The 12,370-nt window shown below is 40.4% G+C and overlaps 1 protein-coding gene and 1 pseudogene across 1 annotated transcript; one reads left to right on the forward strand and one right to left on the reverse strand.

The window, feature by feature from the left end:
• Positions 1-5,051: 5,051 nt before the first annotated feature.
• LOC134008629 (histone H2A-like) lies at positions 5,052-6,010 on the reverse strand. Its single transcript, XM_062448105.1, has one exon. The coding sequence runs from the start codon at positions 5,819-5,821 to the stop codon at positions 5,435-5,437; it is 387 nt and encodes a 128-aa protein (XP_062304089.1). The 5' UTR covers positions 5,822-6,010; the 3' UTR covers positions 5,052-5,434.
• Positions 6,011-6,508: 498 nt separating this feature from the next.
• LOC134008921 (histone H2B-like) lies at positions 6,509-7,493 on the forward strand (annotated as a pseudogene).
• Positions 7,494-12,370: the final 4,877 nt, after the last annotated feature.

Here is a 12,370-nt window from a genome sequence, read left to right on the forward strand (position 1 = left end):
ACCTGCAGCACCCCCAACCATCCCTGGAGGAGGGGATACCCCCTCGAACGGCTCCTCCCGAGGTTTCTTCGAAATTTTCTCTAAAGAGTTTTTGTGAGGAGTTTTTCCTCGCTTTCCTGGAGGGTTTTAGGTTGGCGCAGGGAGGGCCCACACTCTGGTGAAAGATTTTTGAGGTAATTGTCATTGGGTGATTGTATATGTTTTTGTATTATTTGCATTGGGTGAAATGTGGTGGAAGTTATAACATGTATTTGTAAATACTTGTTTTAATTTTGGTAAAACCAATAAATACGTAAACCCTGCAAAGTTAGGGTTAGGGTTAAACCCCGACTGTTTACGTCAGGCTACGGCCCTGGCAGGTCTGGACTGGACCTGAAAAACGGCCCGGGACTTTGAAACGCAGACCGGCCCAAGGCTGTGTATTATTATAATATATATATATATTTTGCATTATGCCGCGGCCATTTGACCGGCCGTTCGGGAAATCCCCCGACTCTCCCGACGGCCAGTCCAACCCTGGGCCCTGGTGAGTAGGGGCCAAAAGACCCTCAAACCCTGTTTGTTACACACAGAGCCTTGTTAAACAGTGGGTATATGTTCAGCAGAATATCTCATTGAAATTATGACATTTGTGCATTGCTCGTGGTATACATTTCAGACTGTGACCTCTTTCTAGTTATTCTAGTCAAACAGACAGCATGTGCATTCACTTTTGCATTTCCATATTTGTAATCAAATAGAAATGTGCTGAATAGTGCATGGGCCAAATGCAAGGTGGCAAACCCATTAGTATAATTTGTATGGCGGCGACACAAGTATATATTTACAGACCTATTCATATTTTCCTGTAACTCTAGAATCAGAATCGTGTTTAATCGCCAAGTAAATGGTCACAAACAAGGAATTTACTTTGTGGGCAGGTGCAGTGAACATTTAAACATAATGAACAAAATAAAAAGTACTAGTACTTTTTATATATCATATATATAAAAAGTTTTGCATATCAAAAGTACTTTGATATGCAAATACTAGTAGTATTTGCATATCAAATCAATTTCAAATCTTTCTTTTTACAAATGTACAGTATCTTATATGCGTTTGTATTTGTCAGCAATCATATGCATAGGATTTGTTTGCTACTTGGTTGGACTATTTAGTTGCCTCTTTATAGACACAGTCTATACTCTTTTGATGCTGCAATGAGGAAAGATTCTCACAATGACCATGTAGGGTATCATAGGATTTTCTTTGTCATCTTGAATTGAGATTTTGCAGGTACAGAAAAAAACCTAAAGAAGATATGTAAGTAAAATGATTGTTATGCATACTGTCTGATATGGTGTGGAATGCTGCAATAAGGTGGACTATTTACCATTCTTAGAGTTGATGTTATTATTCAGTTTTATTTATGTCTTTTTATATTCAACCTAAGAGAGATTAAGCAAAACAACTTGATATTGTATTAGACCATAAAGCACCATTGACTAAGTTTCAGTGTGCAGGATTTCTGTACATTCCTCCTGCCTGTGTTTGATGATGTCACAAAAGGGGTCTATGACGACATCAGCATAGCTTGGGTTACAGTTGAATTTCAGTATATGACGATTTGTATGGGGTTCAGTCTGTACAGACACTTTTACAAGCAGGATGCTATTCTGAATCTGTACGTACCTTCATGTGCCCTTGTCATTTAACATGCCACTGATTCTTACTTGTTCTCAGAAATTGATTCATAATTTATTAGATATTTAACATAATGATAAAATGTTATCCATCATAAACTAAATGGTTAATTGTCCTGCCAAAATAATCAGTTAGATATGCTGTGATTATGTTAATTTAATGATCTTGATTATGAAACAATCTGAATACCCTACACATTGTTGTGTTACTCGATGAACAGAAAAATATATTTACAAGCACAACATTTTAATTTGATTAATATATATATACATATATATATATATATATATAAATGTATTTGACATTTAGGGAAAGAATGTAAAAGACATCCTTCGGTAGGTATGCGCTTCAGTTTTACAACTAACTATCTCTGGTCATAATATGCGTTCCTTTATTGATTCGTAAATCTTTTTCTGATTAACATATAGGCTAATTAGGCGACGTTTCAACTTTTCCGTTAGGCTACTGCCTTTTACATAGGTTTCACAGTCACTTACTTTCTTATTACTAGTGCATAGTGCCCGTGATCAAATTGGTGGCACACACACAGATTCCTGGAATTATAGATAGTGCAGTGCCCGTGATGCAGTTGGTGATTACATTTATTCACAGTGGTTTTGGTACCTATATTTTTCAGATCACAATTGAAACTAGAGAGGGTACAATTTCTGGGGAAATTGTCGGGTGTGCTTGCTTGCGTCGGTTGCAGGTGGGTCCGTCCCTTTAAGTTTTTCTCTTCTAGTGAAATGAGAGAGGTTCTTAATACGGACCAATCACAGCCAAGGGGTATCCGTAAAATGACGGACGGACAGACGGATAGTCAAGAAAACCAGGAGGTGCACGTAGAGCTCTCCGAGGGGCTCAGAGAGGGCACGGAGAGGGAATTTCTCGTCGGAGAGGGCGTTCCCTGTGTCCGTCTCCGTAAAAACGGAGAAGTATAAATCGGCCTTTAAACCGTGCAACGGATCGTAAATCCCAATAGAAGCAACGTTATCGAGACCAAGACGAACATTTTGACACCGCCGTTTTCTATGTAGTCCAAATATTGACTGATCCTTAGGGGTGGGAAAATAATAATAACTAGAGAGGGTACAATTTCTGGGGAAATTGTAGGGTGTGCTTGCTTGCGTCGGTTGCACAGGGGTCCGTTTTTGAATGACATTTTTACAACTGATATTTCTGTATATTTTATATAAAAATGCATACTTATTATTTATAAAGATGACATAGATTTAAAAGCATTTTTTTTTTGCTGCTCATTTACAACTGAAAATACGAGTGAAGTGTAGAATGAAATAGATGTCTTCTCATTTCCCCTGCAAGAGGCAGCCTCATCGTTGAAACAAAACGAATAAATTGGGCAGACCGGTGTAAAAATTGACCTAATCTCTATGACTTAAACGTCATTTTAAGTTTTTCCCTTAGGGTTAGCCCGCATTTAGCCTACTCATTGCATTCATTCATTAATAAAGAACCCCCTTTGAAGATTATTCTACGACGTTACCCGGCAGTAGAAGATGGAATCGCGATTCAAACAGTACCATCTGCTAACTGAAAATATGCCCCCCAAAACGTAAATAAGCTTGACATTTATTTAGTGGAAAATCGCTCATTCATAAAAAGCTCACTGGTAGCGATCATTGTCAGTAACAACGCAAAATGCGATATAGCCCTGTGTGGAGAAGCTGCCCCGGTAAATTGTACTACTACGGTACAGTACTAGACTACTGCTGTGTTCGTCTTGGTAGCGATTGCGTTGGTTGAATTGGATTTAACGTTCCGTTGTACGGTTTAAGCTGAAATTAATTATTTTCATGAACAGATTGACAACGTTTAGGCTGTGGCAATGAAGTTAAGGTTAGCAGTTAGATAGACTTTTGATTTAAGTAAGGGGAGTGCCGAACATGTTCTGTCGCCGTTTGACTTCCTACAGCTGTGTAGATGTTTTTGTAGTGTCTCGCGTAGGCTACAGCGTTGCAGTGATACACTGGATTGAAACCACAGGTAATGATAATTTCACCCACAAATCGTTTACTTGTAATCTAATGTCATAATAAATCCTACAACGAAAATGTATATGTGAGGAATGTTTATTTTAACGATTGAAAACAGATACATCATGGACCACTGTAGTATGTGTTGCCCGGGCAACACAGGCTAACGTCATGATGCTAATACTTCAGTGAAATAGTAACTACTGTTTCCGAAAGTAAATGTACTTCCTTAATAATATCAGCTTATATTGTACATTACACATCACAATTGTGTGTCATATCACAAAGTAAAATGTTATTTCATCTTCCCCAAGTAAATAGTTATCACCCTGGCCTCTTTGCTTGTGGCGTTTCTGCAGCTGCCTTGCAGTAAAGCTATAGTTAGCCTAGCTATCCCCCAAGTTAACAGATGCGAAACGAATGTTCTGCCAAAGGTAGTCACGCGTGCTTTCGTGACGTTAGTGACGTAGTGACGTTAGTAACGTCAGTGACTGTGGCTAGCAAATTAGCCACCGTTAGCTTCACTTTTCGCCACAAAAACTTAACTTCAGCCTAAACCATGCAACGAAACGTAAATTACAATAGAAGCAACTCAATCGCTACCAAGACGAAACTTTTGACACCTACTTTGTCTATGTAGGCCAAATATTGACTGAGTTTTAGGGGGGCAAAAAGAATAATAATAATAATATATATGTGAGAGAACAAAGGTTGTGCTCTCGCTGAAGGCTTGAGCACACCCAATAATAATATATATGTGAGAGAACAAAGGTTGTGCTCTCGCCGAAGGCTTGAGCACACCCAATAATAAGATATAGGCTATGTGAGAACAAAGGTTGTGCCCTTGCCGAAGGCAAAGCACACCCAATTCTCTGTCATCTCTGTCATCAGTACTTGTTCAACCTCCACATCTATTCTAGTCAAATTGCCAATGCTGTGGCAGCCTACATTCATGCAAATGAATATGTAGCCTTCATTTGTATGTTTCCTACGTTGTAAATTGCTCATGTTATAAAAATGTACTATATTGGTTCTCTGTTCAAATTCATAACAGTCATTACACGCACAATGGTTGAACCAGTTGTCATTGTAGCCTTGGCCTAATTCAACATACAGCGCTTGTACATTTGCAATGTAGGCTACTGGCAGTTTTGAATTCAGTAAACACATTCATTTATGTAACAATTAACTGATCTATATCTGAAAGTATATCCACTTTATATTGTCGTTCTGTTCGCTAGCCAGACCCTTTGAAAGCCACTAAACAGACATCCCAACCTGCAGACACTCATTTCCAGGAGGTGGCTCCCTCCTTCCCTCCCTCTCCCCTCTCCCACATGAATTTTGCAGTGCCCGGTTCTTGAGATGAGTGGAAAACTTAACCCATTTTAATTTGTACACACACCCCTGATGGGCTTGCATCCCTGCATTTTTACACATACAAGGTAAGAATATAAGGGAACGAGTACATATGTACCAGTATATGTATAATAATACACTACATGCACACACAAACACTACCCTACACATGCATGGAATTGTAATTCATTTTACATTTCATCCCAAGAGATGTGAAAATGGGTACCAATAATATTCCATTCCACCATGATTATTTGAAGGGTAGTAATTCGACCTTTCATGTCCGTCACCTAACTTAATATAACCTACTTTGCAGTATGGACATACTGCGCTTTAAAGTTGAGTGGGTGGCTCTTAAAAGAGCCTTTGGGATTTGACAGCGACAGTTGTAACCTAAATTACTTTGTTTTAACGGCTTTCTCGGTTTTCTTGGGCAGAAGCACTGCCTGGATGTTAGGCAAAACTCCACCCTGAGCGATAGTGACTCCTCCAAGAAGTTTGTTCAGCTCTTCGTCGTTGCGGACGGCCAACTGCAGGTGACGAGGGATGAAACGAGTCTTCTTGTTGTCGCGGGCAGCATTACCAGCCAACTCAAGGATTTCAGCAGTCAAGTACTCGAGAACTGCGGCCAAATAGACCGGTGCACCAGCTCCAACACGTTGAGCATAGTTGCCCTTGCGGAGAAGTCTATGCACTCGGCCCACGGGAAACTGGAGCCCGGCGCGTGAAGATCTGGTCTTAGCCTTAGCTCTGGCTTTGCCTCCTGTTTTGCCTCTTCCGCTCATGATTTACTATCAATATGATTCAAAGATAATCCTATATGGATGTCGCACCACATGTATATACTCCTCTAGAACTGCATCTCATTGGCCATTAGGTCGGTGCGGTCCTATCCAATCGGAGAAAGGTTATACTTTGCTTCCTTCTTTCCCGGTGGCGATGCGCGCGCACATTCATGAGCCAGCTTGTCACCGACTGCCCTTTCCTCTGCTCCGCGCTTATGCTTGAGAACTTGATTTGAGTATTTTCAAACCTTAACCGATTTAAAAGGACTCCGCTCCCTCTAGTCACGCAGGGGTGTTCAATCCTGGTCCTCGAGAGCCCCTGTCCTGCATGTTTTAGATGTTTCCCTGCTCCAGCACACCTGATTCAAATGAATGGGTTGTTTTCAAGCTCTGTGGAAGCCGGGAAATTTTGAATCAGGTGTGCTGGAGCAGGGAAACATCTAAAACATGCAGGACAGGGGCTCTCGAGGACCAGGATTGAACACCCCCGACCGGGTAAGGGAAGTTGAGGAGGCGGGAGGTGAAGCGTACGAGCGTTTAACTTGCGTAGCTAGTCAAGAAAGAGATCCCGCCTCAACGTTGTGAAGAGCGGGAGGCGTGCCTTATACGTTTGCATCCCACCCTTTAGATAAATTGAGAACTGCGCGTCTATGCGCTTCTATAGTCAATACGCGTTGATAGTAAACCATGCCAGAGACAGCAAAGTCCGCGCCCAAAACGGGATCCAAGAAGGCCGTTTCTAAAACTGCCGCAAAAGGAGGTAAGAAGCGTAGAAAGTTAGGCCTATGCTATCTACGTGTACAAAGTGCTAAAGCAGGTCCACCCTGATACCGGCATTTCTTCCAAGGCGATGGGAATCATGAATTCTTTCGTCAACGACATTTTTGAGCGCATCGCTGGCGAATCTTCTCGTCTGGCTCACTACAACAAGCGTTCAACCATCACCTCCAGGGAGATCCAGACCGCCATGCGCCTGCTGCTCCCGGGTGAACTTGCCAAACACGCCGTCTCCGAGGGCACCAAGGCGGTGACCAAGTACACCAGCTCCAAGTAAACGGATGCCATTTGACAATTCTGTAACACCCCAAAGGCTCTTTTAAGAGCCACTCACTATATTTATAAGATGGATGTTCCATGGTGCTTGCGATTGCAACCGTAGTGATTTTGCTATGAGTAGCCTATAGGGGACACATACAAGTTGGACCCTATACAAATATTTGACCAATTATGACCGTATTCCTCACCATCATGACACTGATTGCTCTCAGGGTTATGTAGTGATGTGAAGTTTGGACCATTTTACTGACAAGTCTTTGTCTTTCAGTGAAATTAACAGATCTTTCCAAATAATTTCATACCAGTGATTCACATGTCTGTTCATATAGCCCCATCTGTTTATTTTTCTTCTGGATGTGTACAATTTGGCCAGATCCAGATGATCAAAACCAACTTTGGTAGCTTGGTGGTGTGATTGTGATCTTTGGTTTTTGCATCACACCTACTTTTGAATTGGCATTCATGGAGGGAAGCATCAGTACCCTAGTTTTCCCTTTGCCATAAACATTCATGGGAAGCCCATGAAAGCCAAACCCTAAACTTCTTGATGTATTTTCCTTTTTTAGAATCAGAATCTGTTTTATTGCCAAGTAATAAACAGACAAAGCCAACCATGTCCAACTATGGCCTAGATAACAGCATTATTGTGATGGCAAGGATTGGGTGACATTAATAGCTTCTAGCAATTACATCAATATACTCAGCTATGTTCTCGGTCATGAACAATGTATTGTCGCCACCTAAACAAAGAAACAGATTACATAGAACATTTGTAGATTATTTTGATACTTTATTTAACTAATTTAAAGGAAATATTTTTGTAAAGAAATGTACATTTCTATAACTTTCTTCCATTCCAAAAGAGATGCCCTTATTTGAGGTGATTGCACAGAATTACATCACATCAGACCTGAGAATAAAATACAATTTACATATTTAAAGTCAATGTAAACAAAGCCCCACCAACTGCTGACAACTTTTAGCATCAATTTAAAATGAATACCCTACTGTATATGCATTACTAAATGTTGATTTATCAAATCAATAAAATCATAAAATATTTTAATCAACAATAATACCACAACGTTACATTAGTTTTCAAAACATATGAGCTTTTCTTATCTAAAAGCAGTAATTTCTTTATGCTTTATCAACAAAATGGCTGCGCCAGAGTATCAAGTGTTTCGGTAGACCTCAGGAAACTTCTACAGTATATTGTTTTTGTTTCTTTACAGATTAGAGGTAGACTTCAGACAATATCATCTCTCATCATCCCTCTCATACGTATAAACTAGGATGGCAACATTTGATGAAAGTGAATTTAAGTACTTAAAGGGATACATGTGTAATTTGTTCATTGCCTATATAATAACAATAGTGACAATAGTGATTTTTTTCTTCCAATGCTTTCAGATGGCTTGACAGGGTCGGCTCCAAGGGAGGGTCATTGACGGGCAATGCCACCCAAAATGGAATGCTGTTCTATAAGAGAGATATATACAAAATGCCCTCTTGTGGAAACCAGATGCACCCCATCCGATTCATTCTGGAGCTGAGCCTGTGGCTAGGACTATGATTACATATTTTGAAAGGGCTATGGCATAATCAGCAGGCTTGACCAAGAGCTCTATTAATATGAGCCATAATCTATCTGGCCATGTATCTGGCAAATCTAAAGGTTTGACAAAAAATTAAATCAATCCGATATCTGTGGCAGTCACACGACTGTAATAAACACGACCAATCATTAAGATTGGACCGGCACTAATGATTTGGACGGCATTCTTACTGAATTACTGGTTACTTGTCTATCTACCTCCCGGCAGTAGTCAGCGCGTTGATGTGTTTTGGAGTGGCTTTAAATGGAGGGGTGGGATATTTGGGTGTGCTTTGCCTTCGGCAAGGGCACAACCTTTGTTCTCTCACATATATATTATTATTGGGTGTGCTTTGCCTTCGGCAAGGGCACAACCTTTGTTCTCTCACATATATATTTATTTATTTATTATTGTTTATTTTCGCCCCCCTAAGGATCAGTCAATATTTGGACTACATACACAACGGCGGTGTCAAAAGGTTCGTCTTGGTAGTGATTGCGTTGGTTGTATTTTTATTTACGTTCCGTTGCATGGTTTAAGTAGAAATTGCGTTTTTGTGGTGAAAAGTGAAGCTAACGGTGGCTAGCCACAGTCACCGACGTTACTAACGTCACGAAAACACGCATGACTACCTGTAGCAGAACATTCGTTTCACATCTGTTAACTTGGGGGATAGCTAGGCTAACTATAGCTTTACTGCAAGGCAGCTGCAGGAACGCCACAAGCAAAGAGGCCAGGGTGATAACTATTTACTCATTTTACTTTGTGATGTGAAACACAATTATGAAATGTAATGTACAATATTAGCTGATATTATTAAGTAGGCCCACATCTACTTTTGGAAACGGTAGTCTACTATTTCACTGAAGCATTAGCATCATGACATTAGCCTCTGTTGCCCGGGCAACCTCTATGATGCATCTGTTTTCAATCTTTAAAATAAACATTCCTCACAAATACATTTTCGTTGTAGGATTTATTATGACATTACAAGTAAACGATTTGTGGGTGAAATGATCATTACCTGTGGTTTCAAACCAGTGTAGCTCACTGCAACACTCTAGCTTACGCGAGACACACTACAAAAACATCTACACAGCTGTTTAGGAAGTCAAACGGCGACAGAACATGTTCGGCACTCCCCTTACTTAAATCAAAAGTATATCTAACTACTAACCTGAACTTCATTGCCACAGCCTAAACGTTGTCAATCTGCTCATGAAAATAATTAATTTCAGCCTAAACCGTACAACGGAACGTTAAATCCAATTCAACCAACGCAATCGCTACCAAGACGAACACAGCAGTAGTCTAGTACTGTACCGTAGTAGTACAATTTACCGGGGAAGCTTCTCCACACAGGGCTATATCGCATTTTGCGTTGTTACTGACAATGATCGCTACCAGTGAGCTTTTTATGAATGAGCGATTTTCCACTAAATAAATGTCAAGCTTATTTACGTTTTGGGGGGCATATTTTCAGTTAGCAGATGGTACTGTTTGAATCGCGATTCCATCTTCTACTGCCGGGTAACGTCGTAGAATAATCTTCAAAGGGGGTTCTTTATTCATGAATGAATGCAATGAGTAGGCTAAATGCCTGAAAATATCATGAGAAGGGAAAAACTTCGTTTAAATCATAGAGATTAGGTCAATTTTTACACCGGTCTGCCAAATTTTTAGTTTTGATTCAGCTATGTATGAGGCTCTTGCAGGGGAAATGAGAAGACATCTATTTCATTCTACATTTCACTCATATTTTGAGTTGTAAATGAGCAGCAAAAATATATATATAATATATATTTTAATATATAAGACCCCTGTGCAACCGACGCAAGCAAGCACACCCTACAATTTCCCCAGAAATTGTACCCTCTCTAGTTTGGTTTGAATCCTTTCAAACTCCAGCAAAAATAGCTACCCTGCCTTTAACAGAATGTCAAACTGCAAAGAACACCTTGAAGGTGGCACGATTCATATACTGCAAATGTTTACTCCTCGACAGGTCTGCAAACGCCTTTGTAAACCCAGATTTGTTAAAACGTTTGTTAACCGAGACCGTAGGTCGAGTTTTACAAACAAATCGTTTTAACAAATCGAGGCGACAAAGCATTTGCTGACCTGTCGAGAAGAAAACATTTGGTTTCTTATATACTACAACAATACGTGGGAAGATCCCAAATCAAACACGTAGAATCTGGAGCAGACGCCATGTTGTCAGAGCAATCAGCTGCACTTGCACTGGTGACGTCACTACATCTCCAAGGCAACATATCAACAACATCAATTCCTCTTCTGTCTGCTTCAGATACTTCTTTAAAACGGGAAGCGATTGCGGGGCGTTTGCAGACCTGTGCAAAAACCATATGTGGTTGTTTTAGTTTTTTTTTAGGCAATTTAGGCTACTTTGTTGCCGAGCAGATGCCACGTTGTTAAGGTCAATGGCTACATCTCCAAGGCAACCGCTTGTTGCTAGGTCCGTAAAACGTTTTTTTTTTTTTTTTTTACCTCTGCGAACTTTCAGGAGGTATATAAATCATCGTAGACATATATACATATACAGTTAGGTCCATAAATATTTGGACATTGACACAATTTTCATCATTTTGGCTCTGTATACCACCACAATGGATTTCAAATGAAACAATCAAGATGTGCTTTAAGTGCAGACTTTCAGCTTTAATTTCAGGGTATTTACATCCAAATCAGGTGAACGGTGTAGGAATTACAATACATTTTATATGTGGCCCCCCCCCCTTTTTAAGGGACCAAAAGGAATTGGACAATAGGCTGCTCAGCTGTTCCATGGCCAGGTGTATGTTATTCCCTCATGGGAGTTCGTTATTTCATTGACAAGGAGCAGATAAAATTTCAAGTATGGTATTTGTGTTTGGAATCTGTTGCTATCAACTCTCAATATGAAGTCCAAAGAGCTGTCACCATCAGTGAAGCAAGCTTTGAAAAATCAAAACAAACATATCAGAGAGATAGCAAAAACATTAGGTGTGGCCAAATCAACTGTTTGGTACATTCTTAAAAAGAAAGAACACACTGGTGAGCTCAGCAACACCAAAAGACCCGGAAGACCACGGAAAACAACTGTGGTGGATGACAGAAGAATTCTTTCCCTGGTGAAGAAAAACCCCTTCACAACAGTTGGCCAGATCAAGAACACTCTCCAGGAGGTAGGCGTATCTGTGTCAAAGTCAAAAATTAAGAGAAGACTTCACCAGAGTAAATACAGAGGGTTCACCACAAGATGTAAACCATTGGTGAGTCTCAAAAACAGGAAGACCAGATTAGAGTTTGCCAAAAAACATCTAAAAGACCCTGTACAGTTCTGGAACAACATCCTATGGACAGATGAGACCAAGATTAACTTGTACCAGAATGATGGGAAGAGAAGAGTATGGAGAAGGGAAGGAACTGCTCATGATCCAAAGCATACCACCTCATCAGTGAAGCATGGTGGAGGTAGTGTTATGGCGTGGGCATGTATGGCTGCCAATGGAACTGGTTCCCTTGTATTTATCGATGATGTGACTGCTGACAAAAGCAGTAGGATGAATTCTGAAGTGTTTCTGGCAATATTATCTGCTCAGATTCATCCAAATGCTTCAGAACTCATAGGACGGCGCTTCACAGTGCAGATGGACAATGACCCGAAGCATACTGCGAAAGCAACCAAAGAGTTTTTTAAGGCAAAGAAGTGGAATGTTCTGCAATGGCCAAGTCAATCACCTGACCTAAATACAATTGAGCATGCATTTCACTTGCTAAAGACAAAACTGAAGGGAAAATGCCCCAAGAACAAGCAGGAACTGAAGACAGTTGCAGCAGAGGCCTGGCAGAGCATCACCAGGGACGAAACCCAGCGTCTGGTGATGTCTATGGG

This window comes from Osmerus eperlanus, chromosome 22 (assembly GCF_963692335.1).
Source record: "Osmerus eperlanus chromosome 22, fOsmEpe2.1, whole genome shotgun sequence".
Taxonomy (NCBI): domain Eukaryota; kingdom Metazoa; phylum Chordata; class Actinopteri; order Osmeriformes; family Osmeridae; genus Osmerus; species Osmerus eperlanus.